General features: G+C 41.9%; 1 protein-coding gene across 2 annotated transcripts in view; it reads right to left on the bottom strand.

The window, feature by feature from the left end:
- Nucleotides 1-22,551, bottom strand: part of nedd9 (neural precursor cell expressed, developmentally down-regulated 9) — a 30,887-nt gene extending 8,336 nt beyond the window's left edge. Inside the window, exons 1-2 of one of the 2 annotated variants that reach the window (XM_034094864.1) lie at nt 22,523-22,551; nt 6,888-7,286 (exon numbers count right to left, since the gene is read on the bottom strand). In XM_034094864.1, coding sequence (XP_033950755.1) covers nt 6,888-7,286; nt 22,523-22,525 — 402 coding nt within the window. In that variant the 5' untranslated portion in view covers nt 22,526-22,551. Of the gene's footprint in view, nt 1-6,887; nt 7,287-20,402; nt 20,628-22,522 lie in introns of those variants that run through there. The other variant, XM_034094863.2, reaches the window with a different exon arrangement.
- Nucleotides 22,552-23,982: the final 1,431 nt, after the last annotated feature.

Below are 23,982 nucleotides of genomic sequence, written 5' to 3'. Positions count from 1 at the left end.
AGGTACATGTCATTGCTTTGAGCAGCACTCATCCCAACAGTGGCTCCTCTCAGCTGCTGCCAGATGCACACCGCTCATTTATTTCCCATCTCCACCCTCTGTTTACCCAGCGGGCTGTTGCTCCGAGGCCGCACGGCGCTGCTATAATTGCCGGTGGGTAAATATTTACCGCGTCCAATGAGGTTGGTGCTTGCTCGGCAGCGGTGGCAGGGCCTTTACGGGGAGCGATGACATCATGAAGAGCTGCGGCGACTGAGCAAACATTTTCTCCCACTCAGGTGATAGGTTCTTAGCATTCCTTAACGGAGGAGGCGGAGCAAGCGGAGGGACTAAAGAGGGATCGAGTTTAAACTGGTGCCCGAGGAGCCAAATAGATGCCTTGTTAGCACTCCTACGCCGTTATGATGAGTGACTCATGGCTCTCTCAGCGATATTGTGTTTACTTAGCATCCTGGCTGGCTCAGGTTTTTGGCAAGAAGGACTTTTAAGCTTTATTTCAGTCATTTGAGAGGCGTCGTCATTACGTCAACATGAATTGTTTTGTTTGACACATTCTATGAAATGATGGGCAGTTTATCACATTAAAGATGTTTCTTTTAGGCTCATTATGATTAATGGACAAAATAGTTATTTTTTCAGATTATCTTTGGGGAATTCCTCTTTTTTGGACAGTTGAAAGTGTAGAAGTGGTGAGAAGATACGTGTACAAATACATGATCTGCTGCTACGTGATAAACGTTTCATCTTGGCTGGTGTGTTGACTATCCTCAAAGTCAAATCTTAACGTGATAAGACGGGATGTTTTTATGCAACATGTACTGGCATGACACCTGCAGACAAATGAAGTTCTGTTCCTAACCGTAGGCCTTGTTTGCCAAATTTCATATTTGAGACTACGCATTCAGTCACTTTTAAACATCCAGTAGAATCGTATTCTTCTACATTTTATTCTCCGCTTGAGATCCTATTTATATCTGAGAGATTGAAAATGTGTTGTATTCATACTGTTGTGAGTGTATGCACTTTGTGTATGGGGCAAGGTTCAACAGGAAACCATCATGTCACACCTTTTCATTGGTTGCATACACACACCACTTCCCCCCTGCTCTAAGCCTGGCGACACAAATCAACAACCCTAACGAGACTTATCTCTAAAGGCTGGCCCATAAAAGAGGGTGACAACAAAGGCATTGCGGTCAAAGTGGCACTTTATTGAATTCCAACCATCCATCTCCTTATTCACGCCTCCTCCTCCTCCCCTCTCTTGTGCTCTTATCCATCCATCTGGATGTTGACAATGTGGACCTCCAGCCGTTTTCCCACCCTTAGCTCTGTCAGCACCGGTTCACCTTTTAATGAGTGCCACCCAAGGGCCCCAATCGAACCATGCCATCACTCATATATAAGAGTGGTGTTTTCTATACGACTGCAACTCCTACATGTAGGTTGTGTTTCTGCTCTGAAGTGATCTGCTTGTTTCGCTCAAAGCACAAAGATGTCTCTCGCAGAGTTGTGGGCCAGAACCGCTCGATAACGTTCCCCTCAGCCACTCTGAGCTGCACCAGCCTATTAAAGTGCCAAACTAATTAATGCAGGCAATTAACTGGTGAATCCTGGGAGGCTTCCAGCCGCCCCCTCCGTAACACGTCCAAGTGGCTACACCCAAACAGACAGCAGGCTTAATGAGGACCATTCAAAAGAGGACACACTGATTTGATCGCTAATAAGCATCGTCATTCATCCCCTCTGATCAAAGCGGATTCTTAATCCGGTGGAATGAGTATCTGAAGAGAAGAAATGTTAAAAGATGTGTCTGACATTTGGGTTCCTAAGAAAACTGTATCGTGAGACAGTTCTTAGAAAAGAAGAGGATGATGTCAAATGAGAGCGAACCGAATGAACTTGAAGCAATACGCTGAGTAGGGAGTAAAGCTTAAGATACGCGAGCAGCTCTGTCGGCTTAACATCGGCATGGAAGACGCTTTTGCTAGCATGTACAAATAATCGTCACCCTGTTCACAGTCTTGTTTTAGCAAAGTAGCATGCACATGTTTGCTAAAAAGGACACGAAACCAAGTAATGCTGAGGCTAGGTTTAGTGGTATAGTAGAGTGCTGGACACACCTTATAAAGGCACCAAAGGAAGAGTCATGGGTGCTCCTATTTACTATGATGTATCGTCGGGAGGTCCTGAATGTTAAACCGAAATTCATGGCAATCCATCCAATGGTTGTCAGGATACTCATGTCTGTATTAAAGCCGTGGAGATCTCACCGTGTGGCGACAATTCCCCGACAATATTCCTCTGCTAGCGTTTTTTTTTTAATTGGAATATTTCCTGATCTCCTTTGTTTGATATACTGTCGGGTGAAACTCATTCCTTTTCAGCTTTTCAACAGTTGGTTGGATACAAAAAAGGAAGGTTAACTAAAACTTCAGCTGGTAGTTTGCATCTTTACTAGGTTTGCAACAATTAGTTGTCTTGCGGTTCAGTTGACCGACTGGAATCAAATCGACAACCTTTTTAAGTTTTTCAAGCACAACATTGAAAAGTATTCTTATTTCAGCCCATTCAAATACTCTCAAAGCCTCCTGCTTGATATCATATTCAACATCTTCGACACAAAATAAAGTTTGACCAAAGCTCCTACTTCTGCTACCATATCACATCCGCTGCTTTAAAACTTTCAAGTGAGAGAAAGTCCTTTTTAGTATGCACACAGAAGAGCTTTTGGTACAACTGATTTATGACCTCGCTCCCTCCGATCAAACCTCATGGGCCAGCGATTCATCACATATGCGACAATGGCAAACAGACGGGCGTCTGAAGGAGCTGGCCATGCAATGCAGGAAGAAATAACTCACTTATCTGGAGCTGAGATTGTCCTGCGCATGATTAGGCAGAGTAAATACGTCCCAGGCAAACAAACAAGCCATTCATCGTATATAACCTGGTTACTTCCAAAAGGGGCTTTTATCAAGGTAGATGGCACACCCTTACAGTCCATAAACAGCCATTGGAGCACTTCCTTGAGTTGTGTGGGAGTTTATGAATCCTATTGTTGCACCTCTACCTCTTCATGGCACCAATGAGCAGATTGGATCTATGGGTAGGACACAGTGAATGGAGGAAATGCCCTTACAAGGAACAGACCTTGTGAAGTCAGGAAGTGAGGAATGAAAAGGCCGTCTGGTGGGAGCAGATAAGGAACTAGGCGGAGATCTTTGAACTCTGAACCCAACCCATCTTTGAACACAGTGACCTCAGCGCCTGAGTCAGAGGAAACTGTGGAGAAACCGACGGCGTGAAACAGACACACCTTTCAGAGCCCAAGAACAGATCAGCAGCAGCACATTGAGATGGAAAACGGGCCTCTGAGAGCCGGATGATAAAAGACGGTACAAGGCTTCTCCATGTGAGGAGGCTCTTTGTGTGGCCGAGAGCTCGAGGCACACGGTCCCCGCTCTGAAGCCGTGAGGGGGGGGGGGCAGGAGGGTCAACCAAGGACGAGGCTACAGCATCAAACGGATACAGAAAGAGAGGAAGAGAGCGCCAAACCCTCAGTATACCAGAGAACCACACCACATGAAGGGAACACAGCCATTCGCCAGTCTGGATTTGCACTGCTGGGTTGGCATGCAAATCCGAGAGGAGCCCATGCATGCACTCCACACACATGGTGAAGGACATGAAGGAGCCGCGCTCTGCTGGAGGCCTTACAGTAACATGATAGGGGTTATCCGGGGTAGGGTCCTGGTATTAGTCTCCATAATCATTTGGGAAGGAAGTGAGTGTCACTTGAAGACAAGAACAAGTCTGTTTTCCCTTCAGCTCCATCGCCTCTTAGCACATTTACGAGACAACGCTCCGCTGCCTGTCGTCGATGCCGCCGCAGCAGTAAACAAAACTGATTTGGTGTTTGCAAGACCAAAAGGTCAGGGTTTGGATTTCACGTAGACACAAATGTTCTCAACGAATACTATGAGACAGTACTGTGCTTGTAAAGTTTCAAATTGGAAAGAGCCTCTTTAAAGTCTCTTAGATGATTGTAATGTTTTTATATTGTTACCATTTAACAGTTTGGTGAACTTAATAGCTCAAAATGACGAGCAGTTGCAATAAAGAATGAGATACAATGAATAGCAAGAGTCGTTAAAAAACGAAACCTCTTTGTTAACTTTACCAACATTTAATAGCACAACTTTTCTCCAGCATCCCATGCTTTATGTCCCAGATGTTTTCAACAATCATTAGGACTTCAGAGGCTTACATTTGTTCCCGAAAAACAAGACTTTGCTTTAATGAACTTGAATTAAAAGGGTGTTGAGGTTGACTTGACTTGCAAGTGGCTGAAACAAACACAATTGGACATGTTCTGATTAAGACTTGTTGAGTTCAAACGCGTTGGTTTCCATTTATCCAATTAAATCATTTGAAACTGAAATGAAACTGCCTCCAATGCTTTTCTGCCGTGGACCATAGACGAGATGAACCACCATAGTTCCTTTCTTTTTTGCCATTATCTTTTGAAAAATGAAGACTTGATTACATATGAATGAGTTTAGAGATGACAAATAAATAATATATATTTTGGTTGATATATATTTAATATCAACCAACTAGTATTGAAGCTGAAACTGGTCATATCAGAATAAATATTGTGGATGATAATGGTTATTATCCGCTCCTTGTGTTCTTATATGCATCTTTGACTTTTTACCCAGGACAATGCCCTGTTAATTTCTTATACTGATGATTCATCCAGTTGAATTTCCATCCAAGCAGCTAAAACGGGACTTTTCTAACTCTGAAAGCCCAAAATAACTCCTTCAACTTCCTCTCTAGAAATCTTTCACTCTAGTTATTACCGTGGCTACAGATACAAACGGTGATTTGGTCAAACGTCAATGGAAAACATCGGAGCCTTGTCTGAACTCCGGCAATACTCAGAGTCAAACATCGCTCTCTTCATTAGACAGGAACAACCGCTGGAAATTGAACCATTTTGACAACCACAGATTGGAGGGAAAGTTAAACGTCCAAGAGTTAATTTGATCTCTCCAATAAAATTATTACAGCACAATACGCACTCTCATTAGAAGCACATTTCATTTTATCACCAAAGCCTTTTTTAATACCATTCATTACGTAATCCTCGAGGCCTGTTTGTGTTAGTGTTGGTTGGCAGTTTGCAGGTTGATTGACAGGTCGATCCTCTCAGAATGACTTTATCACACAGTCAATCACACAAAGTCCTCTAAGCCGTGGGCGCCTGCTGCCTATTTACCTTCTGAAAATGCACACCTTAGCTAATTTCTATGATGGCTGGAGCTGATTTGTAATAACGAAAATCACCCTAGGGATTTCTAAAGCTTATCCAGCATATAATTAATATGCGTCTCCTGAAGGGATGATCTCGTCTGAGGTGCTCGAACTAGTTAAGCGGTTGAATAAACAGGAAGGTTTTTCCCTCCTGTTGAAGCACACACCTTTTGAGAGCCATTTTGAATGGAGAGTCACTGGGCTCACTTGTATTCATCTGCCTTTTTGTAATACTGAGACCAAGTTAAATGTTAACGACTGGATAAGCAAAATGGCTCGGTAATAAGGAATAAAGCAATATAGCTTTTTTTTTTGGCTTACATCACCTTTACCAACGTTATTCAATCTGGTTCTGTGTGCAATAATAACCTGATATATTTTACAGCTTGACATATAAGCTTTAAATAATATACTAAACGGCCAGAAAAACAACAAATATGCACAATGGACACACTGCTTTTTGTGAACATATATCTAAGCTGTGAGAGGACCATGCCAGGTGTAATGGGTTTGCCAGCCGCCAGCTTACAGCATTTAAATGCAGCTGGGCTCCACTGAAATCCCAAAAACAGCTCTGTTCTGTTTGCTTTTCCACGAGTTATTCCCATATTCACTGTCCGTCTGTGGCTTGGACTGGCTCGGCGACACACAGTGTGCCAATATACATATAAAGCCAAATGGAAGCTCTGCACAAAACACTACTCTGCTCTGTGGTGAGCACCAAGCCCGGCCGGCACACCCTGTGCACAGTTCACATCACAGACCCACGATCTCTCCGGCCTCTCTGCTCTCGGTGTGTAATCACATTGATGGGAGTCGTGGCAGGCTGGCAGGGTAACGGGTCACGGTGCGAATGCCTTGTCCTTTCACATCTGATACCAGTGAAGGCCACGCCCACCAGAGAGGATGTTTTAAATCCGCTCTGATCCTCAAGGACTGTCTCCAGAGATCAGTCTCCTTTTTCTCTAAACCCACTTCATCATTTTCAATTGTTCAATGCTTTCATCCCTCATTACACAGTTGTATCTGAAACATATAGGATGAGTACATCATTGGCATTGGGTTTCTTAAAATGTGTATTTCACTACTTTGCGACTATGTTAAAACCCAATGAAATATAATAAAATGAATAATGGAAGCCAAATTCTTTTGGACATTTTGGGGCTAAAACATTTGACAATTGACATTTATCGAGAAAAAGACCCCCAAAAATCTCCATTTCAGATTTTCAAATGTTGCTTCTTTATTTAAGTGAATATATGAATGTGCTGGACTGCTAACACAAGCTATTGGAAGTTATGACAAGGTGTGATGAATTGTTTTTCGACACCACTTTATTGATTTATTAGAGAGCCAGAAGTCCACAGCTTCCAACCAATCACTTCAAGAGGTGGCTCCACTGATGAGTTCCTCCGCTACACTTAAAGGAACTTTAATCAGCTGGTCCATGGTGCATGATTGGATTAAATGATTAACCACAATTGTAATTGACAGACTCACTGATATTTAAGATGGTCATTAGTTGCAACCCTAGGGAAACGTAATCAACTATTTTCATGTCTTACCTTGCTGGGGGTGTTATCAGCTGCTAGAGTACTCCTGGGTGGGACTTGGTAGATGTCTTGTGCCGGGGGAACTTGATAGATGCTCTGTGGACTCTGGAGGGAGGGGGGCACCTGGTAGATCCCCTGAGCCCCCCCTGAGCCAGCCTTCTGCTGATAGGCCGAGCTCTGAGGGGGGGACTGGGCAGCAGTGGCCGGCGACTGGGCCTCGAACATGGGTCCGATCAGCAGCTTCAGGCGGTTGCCAGGGGCGATGCCTTGGCGGCCGTGCAGGGAGCAGAGCCACCAGCCCTCCAGCCCCCCCGTGTTCTGCTCGATGACCGTCAGGATGTCCCCTTTACGGAAGGCGAGCTCCTCGGGGGACTCCGGCATGTTGTCGTACAATGCTTTGGCCATCAGGTTCTGCGGAAATAAGGGCACACATTGTTCTTTAGACAAAGTTCATGGTTTCTGTTTCCATTCTAATGAACATAAATGCATTTTAGGAAATCAACGCATTAACTTTCTTGCTTAGACTTGGAGTAGATCAATTCCATTCTCATTCCTACACTTTAAGTTAGAAGCTTCCGCCTGTAGCAAGTTAGCTTATAGCTTAGCACCAAGAGTTAAAAACAGGGGGAAATAGTTGGCCTGGCGCTGGCCATCGCCTCTAGAGCTCAATAAAGAACAAATGTGTAAAAGCATCAAGTGAGGTTTTGTTGTCTCAAGGTGACTATGCAACTTCAGGAAATGGCTGATAGCGGACAAAAAAAGTTTACAGCAAAAAAATGTATACCGGAAAAACCCACAACTTATGTATTTGGATCTGGGTCTGTTTATTGTAGACAGAGCCAAGCTGGCGTTTGTCCCCATTTTCCAGATGTTATGCTAAACTAAACCAATCATCTACTATTTGTAGTTTTTTAAGCACACAAAAACAAGTTGTTCCAAACCCCACACTTAATGCCAAAGTATTATTTTAAAACAATGTTGTTTACTTTTTTTCACAGTACTTCTTCGGCAGTTTTCAACAATTTTGGTGAATGACATGCTGGTGAACTTTTCTTCAAATGACCATGGAGGATCCCATTAGCCCCCAGCTCTACGCCAGATGTCTTTCAAACCAATGTGAACTTGATGGGATTTGATCAGCCGGCTCTCTGCTCGAGGGCACAGTTATCTAAAGGGCCAGCGCAGGGCGGAGGGATAATGACTCTGAACCACAGATTCTGGAGATAGGAAAACCCCTAGAGTGTGCCACTTCTGCCTGAAAGAGGCATAATTAAGCCTAATTGCCTCAGTAAATGCATCAGTCCTTTTCCTTTAGCTTGTATTCATCCATGGAAGGAGTTAACTGAGGATGAACACTCCTTTTCAGCTGCTTCATAATCGCTCGATAACAAACTTTAACTCTTGGGAGATGCCCAGCACAGCAACAGTCCTGTGCTTAAACTCTGTAAGCTCCATAAATACAATTAGCGATTAAGTGCCTTGCTCAAGGGCAACTAAACTGAAGGAGAGGAGAGTGTTTGGTTTTCCCAGCTTGACTGTATTTTGTGCAAACCCACTACCTAAGTGAAACATGTTTTGTTGTTTTATGTATCGCCTTTTCTTCTGTAATCAAGTCAAATGTATATTTCTAATGACGACAAACCTACAGAGGGTTGAAACCACACTGCTGCCGACGTTAAAGCTTTATAAACTCATCCTGCAGTTTGTATTAACCCCACTTGTATCAGAATAAATGAGCTGCGTATAATATGATTCCTAATCTAATTTCAAACTACATGCGCATTCGGATTAGAAACACATATTTCTACAGAGGGAGGATTATCAGAAACATGCAACCAAGAAACCGAGACTAACTGCTTCCACACCCAAATATAGCTTCTGAAAGGGAAATCCAGTTTCTCTAACGCCTAACCCCTTCAGTGGCAGTGTGGGAATCAGGAAGCCCAATTTGAGGCTTTCTTGAAACCTCTTTGACCTTCCTCTTTCCTACCCGGCCTGATTCAGGCAGTTCCCATGTGAAACTCTTTCTGCTGCCGACGTCGTTATCTCTCACTGCGGGCCTCTCTGGCTATTGTCTAAGTTTGCTGTCAGGGCCATTAGCCGGCAACACCTGTCGCACAATTACATCCCCACAATCAACCCCCTGCCACCAGCTAGCTGCAACAAGTTTTGATTGTGACCACCCGAGGTCGAATTAGCCCAATGGGAGAAGACCTGGATGTTCATGCTCATTGCAATAATGTCATCAATGCTGGCATCCATGAGGAAACAACATGCTGATTACTGTGATTACAACTGTAGCTCCAGCCAGAGTTTGAATCATTTCAAACATGCAAGAACATTGTGTATTATCATAAACCTCCCTCTCTGTCTAATGTTCATTTGTACGAATCCCATTCACTAAACCCTTTATTCGTCTTCAAACTGCACACATTTGTTGTAGAGTGCTTGTTTAAGCCTCATGAATGTCAATTGCCCAATTTTGAGATTGAATTATTAGCATATCAAGGCCTTTTTAAATGCGCCATATCATTTGACTTTCTCTTTTCTGTTTGATGGCCAAGTTTCATCTACAGAATAAATTCACACAAAGGTCATGCAGACAAAAAGTTAACAAGATTGGCAGATGTATCACTATTGTTGTTAAGGGAATCAAAATAATCCCAAATAATCCAATTCAAGCACTGAAGGACAGGTCAGGGGAGGATATCAGAATAACAGATTGACAGAAAGTCTATGCTGTCATGCTGAAATATGCCCAAAAATATATAAATCCAAAGTAAAATGGCTCCATTAATCGAAAAAAGTAATTAAGATATTCAGGTAAAAGATTAGAAATGATGGCATCATGATTGTTACATTTTAATCACTTCTCCCCCCCTGCGGCGAATGGCAGACTACCGGACACGTCTGGGCACGATAATTGGTGAATTCCATCATTTAGCTGAAATGCCGCGTCAGAACTGTTTGCACAAGTCGTTCCTGCATTCGCTCCATGCTGTGGTAAACGGCTACGTGTTCAGAACAGGTCATTAAATGACCTCACAGAGCACAGAACTGCACGTAGCACACACTGCTTTGAGAGGATGCCACATGCACACAATCACAAACCAATGTGTACACATACAAAAGTGGCTAAAAGTTTGACCTTATATTTGTCCTTCATTCAAAAAGAGGAAAAATATCTCAAGCTTTACAATTATTTAGTTTTCCAGTGTCGTTTATTTTTTTTCTCGCTACATTGAGTCAACTAAATATAAACTGTACCATGATGTCCTTTATACCATGAAGGTCATTTCACATCGATAGAACGCTTAAACTTTAGTCTTTTCTAGCAGTACATTGCATTAATAAGTCACACATCAGTCTGCATTTGTGTTCAAACAAATCTGAACACGTACGTTATGGTGTGTTGAGGTGAGTGTGGCGAGTGAGAAACATGTTCACACACTTAACCCTCACACTGTAGTTTTGCTTTATCGGAGCAGAGCTTTCGGAGGTAAACATACAGACAATATAAATGAACATCATGACCACTTGAATAGCACCTCGACTAATAACGATTGAGTCATAGGCTACATGAGCCATACATATGAGAAGATATGAGAAACAGAAAACATCACCCCTTATAATTTAGAACAAACCTGTTGTTAGCTGTAATGGCTAACAGCTACATGCAGATCATCTTTTGAAGTGATGCTCCTGTTTTTGTTTGTGCTGCTGCATCACTGTAATCGCAGCAGGTGAAACTGAGTATTAAAGCGGGCGTCAGATCTCTGCTATAAACATTGGTTAGTCCCAACACGGTGACTGCACCGCTCGCCATTGATCTTCCTCTAAACACATGTGTTTGTCATTTGTCAGTGGGCAGGCGGGGAGGGCCCCTTCTGCTTCACCCACTGACGACCAGCTTCCAGGAAGTTATGTGTTATAAGTCAGCGAGGCGTTCTGCTGCTTCCTAATGTAAACACAAAGCTTTTCTGGTCCTGCCATTTAAATATTGATGTAATAACAGAGGTTAGAGGGGGTGTTCAGAGAGGGTTAGAAGGCAAGAGCTTATCTCAAAATAAGCCGAAAGGTCTTTTAATGGTTTTGCTCATTGCTATTTTTCAAACCTTATTGGGCCCACTATGTCTTAAGCACGTCAAAGGAAACAAGGCAGTCAAACCTGGTATCCTTTTACATTTCCTCTTATATAACGTTTATGAAAAAGTTAACCCTGATTTTAATTTTAGATTTTTAACTGGATTTTGTTATACCGTATTTCTATGTAACCTCCTAAGGTTATTTATCAGTTATTTGCATAATCTATGGCTTCTACCATTTGTTCAAATGTAGAGCTACATGAATCCATTATTAGTTTTACAAAGAAGTCATTATTTCTAAGCATCCATTCATCATTGAAAAAGTGTCTTTAAATATTCTTTGATTTTAGCTTCTTAAATGTGATAATATGCTACTATCTGATAGTTGTCTAAATATTTTAGAGCTGATGGTCGAATAAAATAACAAACACATTAATTTTCAATAGATCTAATAATTCCTTATTTGAAATATGTAATGGTCTATGAAATGTCAAACAATAATGGAACAAATGGCCACAGTGTTGATTCAGAATTTGTTTTCCTCCGAATTATAGTGCAAACCCCAAAACATACAGTTTACATTTATATAAAACTGAGAAAATATTTTTGGGCTATTCCTTTTAAAAGTGAATGAAATGTTTACCTGTAACTATTTGGTTAAGGATGAAGCTTGACAACCATTAGCATGATTACTGAAGAACGTATCTGTTGCAGATAAAAGGAGGTATGAAACTTGTGTACACATGTATTTGATTTATTATTGGGGGTTTCCCATGTCTAATGCCGCTCTCTACAACATCTGGTTTCAGGGGCGTTCTCACAGCCTTGTATGTTTTGGTCATTAGAAAACGAGGAATTGTGCAAATCTGAGCCGTCCAGATTCCCACCTGGAGCTGCACTGCAGCCTGAAGACCCAGCTGTCTGAGCCCCTCCACTCTGACTCACAAACCTTTACATCAACAAGGCTTTTTTTCCACCAGCGTCTCGCCTGAGCACAAACAGTGTAAACGTCCTGTGTGAGTAAAAGCCTTCGCTGACCATCCGAAAATAAAACCTTACGTAACTGTACTGCTTACTGAAAGGGCCCCACCTTTGCTTTCAGTCAGTTGTGGCTCTGCCTCTCTGGGGTAGACATCAATCTACTAATAATCAAGGTGGCTTTGGCCAAACAAGCACAACAAAAAAGATTGCCCTGCTTCTGCAGCCAAAAACCCAACCACAGCACCCAGCAGTAACATAGCGTCCCCACAGCAACGAGAGCTGTTCGTCTTTCAAAGAGAAAAGGATATTTTCAATCAAGAATAACAACAACCTGCTCCAAAAAAAGTGGTACGCTCCAACTGTGAAAACCTATTGGTGTGAAAGTTAGGACTGTACCAACTGCAACAAGACCCGGGTTGGTTCGCGGAAGAGGGCGAACCAGCACACTCATTTGGCCTCATTTCACATGGTTAAATATAGAAAATAATTATAGTAATGACGGTAATGAGGACCTGATGACTTTTACAAGCCGCTCCTCAGAGTGCGGGTGAGCGCCAGTTCAAATAAATGGGCCGTGTGAAGGGTTCTGGGTAGAAAGGGCTCATGGGAAGCGGTTCAGAGCTCAGACCACATGGTAATTTCTTCATTTGGACATTTTCATGAAGGTTGACCCTCTGATTACAGCCTAAGCCAGTGGGCTGCCATTAACATAATTACACAGCAGCCTCGGTGAAACTTCACCTCCGCTATTTCGGAAAAAGTCTTGTGGAAAATGACATAACTTTTGTAGCTTTTATTTTAAGCCGGGGAAACGTGATCCAATACATGCACTGCTGCCACACAGGGACTGATTGATATGTTATGCACGCAGCTGTAAATCAATATGACACAGTTACAGTGGCATCGATAGAGCTACAAATCAATGGTTTATTCCAGCTGTGTGGCTTCCATCATCGTCATCAGCCATTGATTGGTTTCCAATACCTTTTGGTCCGAGGCACCCAAACAGCCATGACATGTTATGACTTTATGTACTGACTGAATGTAGGTTCCAAATAAATAGTACTATTTAGGGATGTCCCGATCACCTTTTTTTGCTCCCGATCCGATTCCGATCATTTGATTTTGACAATCTGCCGATACCGATTTTTCCCGATCCGATCTTTATGCAATGCATTAAGAGAAAAAAAAGGTAACAGATAACGGCTGGTCATCCAACGCGATGAATTCAGCTATCTTGGCTGTTATTTGTTTGGCCTTTTCACTGTTCTGGGGCAGTTTCTCTTTCCTTTTAAAAGTCTCTGAAAGTGTCGGTTGTTTCAGTGCCGTTACCTGAGTGGCCGCTGTGTACTCGCCGTGTTGTTGTTGGTGTTTGTTTCTCAGGTAGCGTATTAGATTGGTCGTGTTGAACGTAGCTCTGTTCTTTCCACCACGCGGAACCTCTGCCTTGCAAACATTGCATCTGGCTGTTACACTGCCTTCGCTTTCAATTTTATAATACTTCCAAATAGACTCCCGAGTCACCAGCTGAACGTAGCCTCTCGTTAGCTTACTGCTACTATTAGACACTGCGCCCTGCCCGATCCCCGATTTTTTTCTCCCGATCCCCGATTTTTTGAAAATCACGTGATCGGCTCCGATCCCCGATCACGTGATCGGATCGGGACATCTCTAGTACTATTCATTATATTATTACATTCGTTCTACAATTGAACCATCCACATTTAGTTTGATTAGTTCAGCAATAGTACACTATTATTAATACTAGTACCATGACTCTCAGTTGCATATGTGACAGTAACTACAATCTTTTCTTAAACATAACAAAATTAAGAGTGGTGTTGCCTAAACCCAACTTCCTTTGAATAGGGAAGTTCAATTTGAAATTGCACTGTAACAAGCAGCACTTCAATTAGGTTATTGACAGAGACACTACAGGGGTACCTGTTGGTTATCAGAAAGAAATGTTTTTTAATGAACATCCCCTGCAATAATTCAAAACTTTGTATATGGTTATTTCTACCATTAGCTACCTGTTTTAACCTCTGTGCTGGCATGTTAACTCTTATATTGACTCAACAATCTTTCCACGTACTACCTGGCAACTGCAGAAGTTCCCCCTGGGGTAATTCCCCACTGTGAAATCACTCTGTTATTGGACAGAAATAACATCATTGGCTTATTCATTATTTTTCCCCCCAACATCTGAATAGCATGATTTTGTGACTTGATTTGTGACTGTGTAATGATTTTCAGTGGACCACAGACATCAAGAAACAGCACACCAAGCTCCTCCAGGCTGATAGAACAGGCTCTATTCATCCTGCATAAAAGACGATTGTATCCCCAGTGTAAATATGACACCCACCACCTTCCCTCTTCTCCTATTTGTGATTCACAAGCTGTTGCAGCACTGCAAGGAAATCTCCACACCCCAACACTTCTAAACAGCAACAGTGTGGTGACTGTCTCTCTTAGACGGGATGTGATGTGCAGTTTTTTGTCTAACCACACTGCAAGCTGTGACCACTGAAGCTTAAAGCATCTATGTTTGAGAGCTGACATACTTGTTTAGTCAGTCGATATGCATCGCTAAAACTGTGTCTAAGACATGGCATTTACCCAGAAACAAGAATAAGCACATTTTGTCTTTGTTTGGCTTTCTCGCCATCCTGTATATTGTATGTTAGTACCAAGAATAAAAAGACGTATCTATCGAAAACATAATGGTTGGACATATTTATAATGAAAATGACCATTAGTTGCATATTTCTACCATTCTGATTGTTAAACTGTGCCAACCTTTTTGCAAGTTACAGCATGGAAACTCGTGATGCAACACAAGCATGCCGTCAGCCACATCTTGCTTTAGTCACAGGAAGTGATTTGAATAACTTCTTGGTTTTCTTCCGAACTCTATCCATTCATCATGGGTGTTTTATTTGTTTACTGTCACATAAACTACAAGGTAACTTCTTAGCCTGCAGCACTTCCAGGCTTCCTTCCACTGACCTCGACTTATCACCTCACATCTTGGACTCCTCCTCGCTAGTCTTGAACACTAACCTATAATTAGATGAAAAGCTACACTGGAGATGTTCTCTCTAAAAAGTGTATTGAATTCTGTGAACTGTAATGTCTGCTTGGCAAACATTGTGCAACGTTGCTTCTCATATTCTGCCAAATCGTTCCAGGACTCTGTGAATGGTGCAGCAGGAAGAGAAAGTGTCATTCAATTTGAGAACCCAAGTTGGCATGTTGTTGTCGTTGAGCAAAGCTATGAATCTTTTCACGCTCTAAGGGTTTTGTTCGGTTGGCGACACCCTCTGACCTACAATAGACCATTTCCCGCACCTCCTTGGGGTCAAAAACGTAAAGTAAAAACAACAGTATGGATGGTATTTATGGGGCCCATGCCAAGAGGCGCTGAGTGTTGGCAGAGCGGAGGCGTGGATTGCTTCCAAGCTCGACATTGATGCCAAAAGAGGGTACATGAGTGCATCGTGGTAACCCCCGGAGACGAGAGCTAATCCCTCCAGGGGGCATTAGCCGAGTTGTGAAATATGTTTCATGGTATCTCCGCAGGGCCACATTGAATGGTTTTTACATATAGGAATAGCCAATGAGATGGAGATTCACTTCAGTGTCCTCCCGATTTCACGCTACGGAAAGATCTCACAGACACAGAAAGACAAACAACTGAAGCTGCCATCTTCCCCCTTTCAAACATGAAGGGCATCTGAGATAAAAGGAGCATCTTTTGTTTATTATTTCGCCATTTTTAACAATTTAGAGCTTTTCAATACATCTACTGAGGATGTGCTTTCAGTTTTTTTATTTCCCTGTCAGAGGGTGGCACTCTTTCTTTCATTATATATTCATATGTCAAGTATTTTTTATGTTTTCTATTGGATTTATTTTTTTTAAATGCCCATGAGAAGCACTTAGGACCCAAGTTGATATGTTAAAACTCTTTTGTCTAACAAATGGTTTCATCCAACCAAACAGTCAAAGAGCCAAAGATATTCAGTTGTCATATATGACAAAGAAAAACATAAAATTGTCACATTTTAGGAGCTGGAATTTTAAGAAATCCATCTCGTGGCTTCTCTGAGTACTCAAAGTACAGAATGAACCAATTCAGTGCAGTGCCATTAAACACTTTTCTCACTGTCACGCTGACTCTTATCTGCCAACAGGACGGACTCTCCACAGGGTCGAACCTGGCCAACAGTGGCTCGCTACATCTTGAGAGATGACCCTGCAAAATAGTTGGCATTCCTCTGGGGGAAGGAAGGGGCTGGCGGGAATGATTTCCCCCAAAGGTCAAACATGGAAATGATTATCTGCATTGTTGCTGATATTGGGTAGTTTCTCTCTCTCTCGTTGGCTGGAATGAGCACACAATGCAGTCTATCTGCTTCAGACGTCTTTTTGAATGTTTAATACTGGCTCACGGTGCGAGGGGGTTTAGGGGGGTTGGGCGACTGCTTTTGAGTCTCATTGGGGGAGAAGCTCTTCACGCTTACTTAAAAAATCTTGAGCAAACTTGAAGTCATTCTGCATTCAAATGTTCAGAAAACTGGACGTCACAGCATAAAAATACCCTGACTTTTTTAACAACGTGAGAGTAAATTATGATAGAGAGTCTGTGCAAAAGCTATTTCACTGCTTGAACGTGAGCATAGAACTTGCAGGTTTTCTCAAAACGAATTGTTTGCCTGGTTTCCTTTCAGGAGAACACAAATGTCTCTAGACAAAGAGTAGACTGTCGGTACTGCCACTAGACTCATTTACAATGTAAAGGGGCACCTTGAAACAAATCATGTGCATCTTCCGAAACAACCTTCCCACGCACGATCGCCTGGAATGCTCTCATTCTCACGGGGCACTTCTCGACCTCCAGGCTCCCATCCCCCCATCCAACAACCACCGAATACATCCAACTGTTTGCCCTCTCGTTCCCCCCACAACTTCCTCTTTCTTTTATTTTCTGCAGGCCCTTTCAGCATCACAAATCCTCCTCCTCCTCCTCCTCCTCCTCCTCCTCCTCCTCCTCCTCCTCCTCCTCCTCCTCCTCCTCCTCCTCCTCCTCCCTCTCAGAACAATGTCTGCTCTGCTCTCCTCAAAACCTCTTTGCTGTTGGACCAGTGCCTGGAGCCTGAACCCATAAAAAAGAAACACCAAAGACACACAAGCACACACACATATTGGTATGGGTCCACCTAATCATTCCTCACTGTGGTTGTGAAGCTATTTCTGCAACAGTTACGTCAGCTACCAAGGAATGAGTTTAAGGTTGTGGAGGTATTTGGGTGAGAAGATGGGGGAGGTCTTTTAAAAGCTAACTCCAGAAAATAGTTTAGTGAAGCATTAAAGGAATAGTTTAACATTTTGGGAAATACACTTATTCTGGCGGAGAGTTAGACAATTACAGCTATATCACTGACGTGTCTGAAAAGTCAACAAAGCTAGAGATAGAGAGTTAGCTTAGCATAAAGACTGCCTGTGACCAAAGGTTAGGCTTCAACCTATAGCTGCACCGCACAAGCTCAATAATTAACATTTCCAATTGTGGTTAATCTGTATGAAACTCAAATAGTTAAAGAAAAATATGTTGTTTTTCAATGGAAGTTAAACTTTAAATGGTAGGTTAACAACAAGAAAAAAATATATAGTTGCCATACATTTCACTGACATTGGAATAACAATATGATTCATTGTATTGGAGGGAATTAAGTGTGTGGCAACTTGCAGGCTGGGATATCTATAGCACTCAGCTTTCATTCTGAATTATATTTTGACACATTTTAACACATATTGTGCATTCTTATTAAAAGGACTAGTCCATATTGCAATTTTGATGAAATCTAAACAGTAGTTCCTGCCTGCCTAAAGTCCAAACCTTACCATTTGTGTACACAAGGAATCAGCCTTTATGCTAAGCTAAGCTAACTAGCTCTGGCTTTATACTAACTATACAGACATGAGTGTGGTGTTGACTACTATCTCATCTAACTCTCCAACCAGAAAGTGAAAGTGCAATTCCCAAAGTGTTGGTACTCCTCCTGCATTTGAAACCTGTGGGCCTCACTGACGCTGTTAGAAATCTCTCTGTTTGCGGACCCATCAGGGGGATTATACGCATAAAATGACCTATGGAAGACAAGCCTTCCCTTCACACCTGAGCACATGGGAAACCAGGAGGGGAGGGGGGTGAAGGCTGTGGCACCTCACCTCAGGCCATGAGACGGGGCGCCAGACGCTCGTTAGGCTGGTGTTGAATACCGCTCTGCGAGGAAAATAGCGCTTAATATAGCTGTGAATAATTCATCGCGGCTGAGATCAAGAGCAGAGATTTGATAGGGGACATAGTTAACTTTGGCACTATTTAACAGATTTAAAGATGGACACAGTGACGGAAAATGTGTAATCTGATTTTCCAACCTTTCTTATGTCTGCCTGTCTGCCACACTACTTTTCATCTAGCAGTGTTGCATAATCCAGATATGTTTATCATAAGCAAATAGCGCTCTGCTTGATTTCTGTCCTCTCCTTATCTCGCCTCAGTCAAACAAAGAAGCACCGTTTTACGTCAGAGATCCCCTTTTGCTTGGAAACACTGTTGTTGATCGCAATAACATTATCTTCCACTAATCTCCAGGAGGAGTTTTCTGAGGCTGGCCTTGATCTGAAAACCCATCATCAACACTCTTGATTGCTCCGGCTCTCTCCGGGTATGTGAGCTATGTAACTAACTGGACAATGACTCAGTCTGGACCATGACGCAGACACACAGCCTGCACCACCCTCCAATCACAACCCCACCCTGCTAAACATTGACACAGCCCAGTAGACGCTGGGGAAAATGGATCCAAAACTGTGTCAAGTCAATAGCCTGAGCCAACACAACTACTTCACACTTCACAAAACAGCCACTGCCCTCCAAAACCTCTGAATCATCCAAACACTTTGCACAGTTTTTACTTCCCTAATATGGTGAGGTAGAATTCTCACTGAAAGAGGGGATGACATTTAAATGCAACAGTTCAGTAACCAAGGTTCTTGCTAAATGCCCATTAAAACAGTGTTAAAAGCTCAAAGGCATTCACACAGCAGAGCTCCAGTAAGACCATGACATGTTAACATCCAGCAACAGTTCATAATGTAATTGAGATGGGCCTGAAGTCGAGCTGTCCATCACAAAGTAAAATCCTAAAAGAATCATATTGACAGACATAACAAAGACTCTGATTGGCTAAAGGGAAGAGTAATATGAGAGCATTGAGGACCTTTCATGCAGACACAATTCATTGTATAGTGAAAGCGCCAAACAATCTCAGCAAGAAGCGGAAAATACAGTTAATGGTATTAATTAGAAAATATGAAAATATGTGTTGTGCCAGTGTGGCAGCTTTCCCTGTAACACCTCCACTATTAGGTTACAGGAACCCAAAGATTTTCTCAAAGGAATATTTGGCGAGTTAACAGTTTGGCCAATTTCAACAAATAAATCTACTGACTAAATGGTTATCTGGCAATGACAATCCATTCATACTTCAAGATATTTCAACAAGAAAGCCAAACAGTTCTTGGTTCCTGTAGTTTTGATGATCTCATATATCTTTGGATGTACAGATATAAAATTATGTTTGAGTTTATGGTATAGTTATAGATCATGAAGACTGTTTTAGGTGAAACCCAAGTAAAACAGTTATAAATTGAGTTACAAATAAATTAAGACATACTTTTCTGAGGATGATATCCATATTGCCCAGCTAAATAAAACGATAACCAAACAAAGTCCAACACCAACAAAAGGTGGTGATCAAATAGCACATTGAATGCAAAGTGGAATAACGTGCTTTTGTTGGCAATCTGACTTTCAAGGGGGGGAGGAGGGTACGCTTTTCCTCTATTTACGCCCTTGTGATCGTAATAAATGTAGCCCGAAGGCATAGATAAAACAACTGAATGCTGTAGACTCAAATGACACACACACACACACACACACACACACACACACACACACACACACACACACACACACACACACACACACACACACACACACACACACACACACACACACACACACACACACACACACACACACACACACACACACACACACACACACACACACACACACACACACACACACACACACACACACACACACACACACACACACACACACACACATAGACCAGACACTTCTACCAAAAGTGACAGCATCTTCTCAGCAGTTTCGCTTTTATAACCTGATGATTTTTTCAAACAAACCCGGATGCACTCATTTAAACAACTTATAATTACCGCGTTAATGCCAACAGTGGAAAAGTTGTACAATCATCCACGTCGACTCTTCTGACAAAACCAGCTTTGTAAATAAGTATTTCTTTAACATACATAATGACAAACGAGAAAGTGCTGTTCCAATCCAAGTCGCATTACTTACTTTGTATTTCATTTTGCAGAGGTCTCTTCTGTGACTCCAGTAAAAAGTGAGTTAAATATCCGCTTTATCGCATTCAAAGAGCGCACATGAGTGAGTGCAGGGCCTGAAGAGTTTTCTGTGTGGTTAACCAGCCATCCAGAGCTTCAGAGACGTAGAAACACTCTCTCTGTGGACCCTGCACCGCTTCTTTCTGCTCTTCCAGAGCCAGACTACTCTTCATCACATTGACGCTGCGAGAGGCTCATTTGAGTAGAACGCCGCTGATTGGTCGGTGGAAGTCCCGCCTCCTCCCCCCCCCCCCCCCCGCGCGAACTGCGGAACTGCTCTGTTACAAACCTGACCTCGTTATTACAATAATAACAGATATATAATTATACAGATAGAACACATGTTTCAAAAAGTGTTCAGTAATGTCAAGTATTAAAAAAGTGCAATACAAAATGTAAATGTTAATATACTTCGCTTTTCCTAGGTCTTCTTACGTTTCTTTTTTCTTAACCTTCTATTTGACCCCACACTGTATGCCAAATTAGCTTTAAGCACGTCCTGTTTCCATTGTAGCAATGGAAGTACAGAAAACAATTGGTTACACATATAATGTTTAAATCTAAATTGGGATGATTCTTATTGAAGTTCTGCAATATTGTCAGAAACCTTTTTTCTATGATTTCTTCTATGATTTAGCCGATTTATCAACTTAAGTCAAAATCAATCATCATTATTTATATCCTCAGAAAGTATTAGTCCCATTAAATGGCAAAAATAAGTGTATCATGTCTGTGTTTAAATCTTAGCCGAGAAATTACTCATAGTAGAAAAACACATTTTGACGTAAAATGAGACAATCTGGCAATAGGTTTTAGTATCATGAATGTAATCATTTTTATTCTGCCCCTCGGGTATTGTGGGGCTTTTTAGATGTTTAAAACAAAAGTTCATTTAAATAACTGTAAAAAAAACATGTTGTTAATGATAATCAAACACTACACCTTGTATCGCTTCGCTAGCTAGCAATAGCTAATAGTCAAGTTTTTATCTAATTTGATTGCATGACTGTATACTGACCAAACTTCAATATGACTCATATTTAAATATTTTGTGTACCCCCTCCTGTTGTAATTTTAGTTACTTGAGTTATACTTGTTATGTATATCAAGATACATATGAATATTAAAATAAATGTAGGCTATATTGTTGAAATTACAAAAATAAAGCCTAATTTATATTTATTTGTCTACAGTACACAATTGAACAGATTAAGAGGAAGTTCTTGCCCTGTTGCAGTGTTGGCTGTTTTTCTGAGAACAGTGTAACACTGAGTTGGGAGGAAGTGCGATTATGTATCATCTTCTTCTGCATAGTAATGTGTCCGTTGGTTCAGAAGAAAATTACAACACCACACAGCGCTGCCTGTGCATCATCCTGCTCTTCAATGAATACATAAATGCATAAACAAATCAGTTTTCTCTCCGAGCTGTAGTGAACACTTCAACATCAGCTTCAGTTTACATGATTGAAAACAATGGCTGCACAAAATAATCGTTTTTGTATGTTCTCTTGGTCAATTCACCTTTTTTTGGAATACTAGATTAAGAGATTTTTTTAGAAATACTATCATTGATGCACCTTACTGCTCCACCTCGTAGGACTATTCTGCAAAACTGAGTTATTTTTACTTTGTTTGTGCTTATATTTATTGTATGGAGAGCTACTTTTAGTGTTGATGCACAACTTATTAGTAATACATTAAGTAGACACTTAGTTGTGTTAGTATTTTTAACAGAGCATTATTCCAACTTAAATTAGTATTTTAACAGAGTATTATTCCAACTTAAATATCTGATTACTTTTTCTAACACTGGTTGAAACTGACCATAAAGGGGTTTCCAACTATTTAAAAATGACAATCGCTGTTAACAAATTGCCTGACTTTTTCAACGACCACACCTGGAACTGTCACCCTCTTGATTGAATTAAATAAGGAAGATAACACATCTGAAGAATCTCTATCTTTCTATACAAAATACAAAGACTTTCCTGACATAATACTTAACTTATTCTTTCTTGGGAACATGTACAAATTATTTTACGGTACTTTAAAGGTTATCTTTAGTGCTCACCATGACTTGAGTGAAGACGACAGCGTAGATATCAGCTCAGTGTCTAATGGAGGTGACAAGGAAACACCCAAGCTGATCTCTGAACGAGCAGGAAATCCTTCTTCTCTCTGCATCACCCTGCTAACACATCCTCACAGCCCATCTCTGCAAAGTATGCATTATTGTTCTCCAGATCTGCATGTCATGTAACAGTGAAAAACAAAGCAACAGAAGTTATTCCTAACATCTTGCAGGCCTGATGTGGCCTGCAAGATGTCTGTTCATTATAGACTGTTTTCTCTAAAGGGGTAAATCTCCTGTAATTAGCTTTGCCTCTCATGTGTTTCCGAATGCTCTAATGTGTGTACGCTCATTTATCACAATCACAGGGACCCTATCGGATCTCATTGTCCCCCTCTGTACAGTCATATCCTCAGATGAATGCCTCTTGTAAAGGCACTCAAAGTGTGTGTGTGTGTGTGTGTGTGTGTGTGTGTGTGTGTGTGTGTGTGTGTGTGTGTGTGTGTGTGTGTGTGTGTGTGTGTGTGTGTGTGTGTGTGTGTGTGTGTGTGTGTGTGTGTGTGTGTGTGTGTGTGTGTGTGTGTGTGTGTGTGTGTGTGTGTGTGTGTGTGTGTGTGTGTGTGTAACATACACCAGACCAGGCCCAGCTGGTGCCCTTTCTCTGAGCCACAAGTGGGTACTGGGGGGATATTCTTTTCTGTGTATGCCATGTGATTATGTGCACGTGAGCACCTGTTTCCTATGACAAACACAACTCAATTACCCATCTGTTTGTATCAGCGCTGTGTAAAAAAAACAGCCTGAAATAATAAGCCAAAAAAAAGGTTGTTTATCCCATTTTTCAACACATTTGGCTGAGGTTGAATGAGTCCATTTGATTTCCATCTGTGTCATTTCCGCTGGTTTCAACTCGAGCTGTATCAGCTTGTCGCTGGTAGAAATTAGTGATTTACTGTAGAGAGCCTCTTGAGTTACAGCCCCAAAATCCTTCTTTTGATTCTCAGTTGCCCGAGGGAGATTTGTATTGGCATCCGAGCGTCGAGCCCGGTCACCATGACGACTGCAGTATTTGTGGTCTCACACCTACTGTATTACACGAGCAGAAAGGCCCCCGGAGGTCTTTCAGTGCTATTATGGCGCATTTCAGCACGGAAATGACCGGTAATAGTGCGAGTGAAAAATGAGCCTCCTGCCTTTCATCTCCGCCAGGTGCCTGTGATGTTTGGGTTACATAAGCGCCCCCGCAGATCTGACCCCAGGTTTAACAGAGGGCACCGTAGCCATACATCTTCCATAAGTGGAGATCACAGGGCTCTGTTGCCTCCAGCAGGGCTTCTTGCTGCTGTATGGTGGATGGACAGAGGCAGGAGGCGTCTGACTGACAACATCCCCTCTGTGAGGCCGGGCGGAGGTGGCCCCTCACTGCTGCCTGTGAAACACCGTCCCTCAATCTCTCGCAA

This window comes from Pseudochaenichthys georgianus, chromosome 11 (assembly GCF_902827115.2).
Source record: "Pseudochaenichthys georgianus chromosome 11, fPseGeo1.2, whole genome shotgun sequence".
Classification (NCBI taxonomy): domain Eukaryota; kingdom Metazoa; phylum Chordata; class Actinopteri; order Perciformes; family Channichthyidae; genus Pseudochaenichthys; species Pseudochaenichthys georgianus.
Note: the sequence above shows the minus strand (reverse complement) of the source record. Positions and strands in the feature narration are given on the sequence as shown.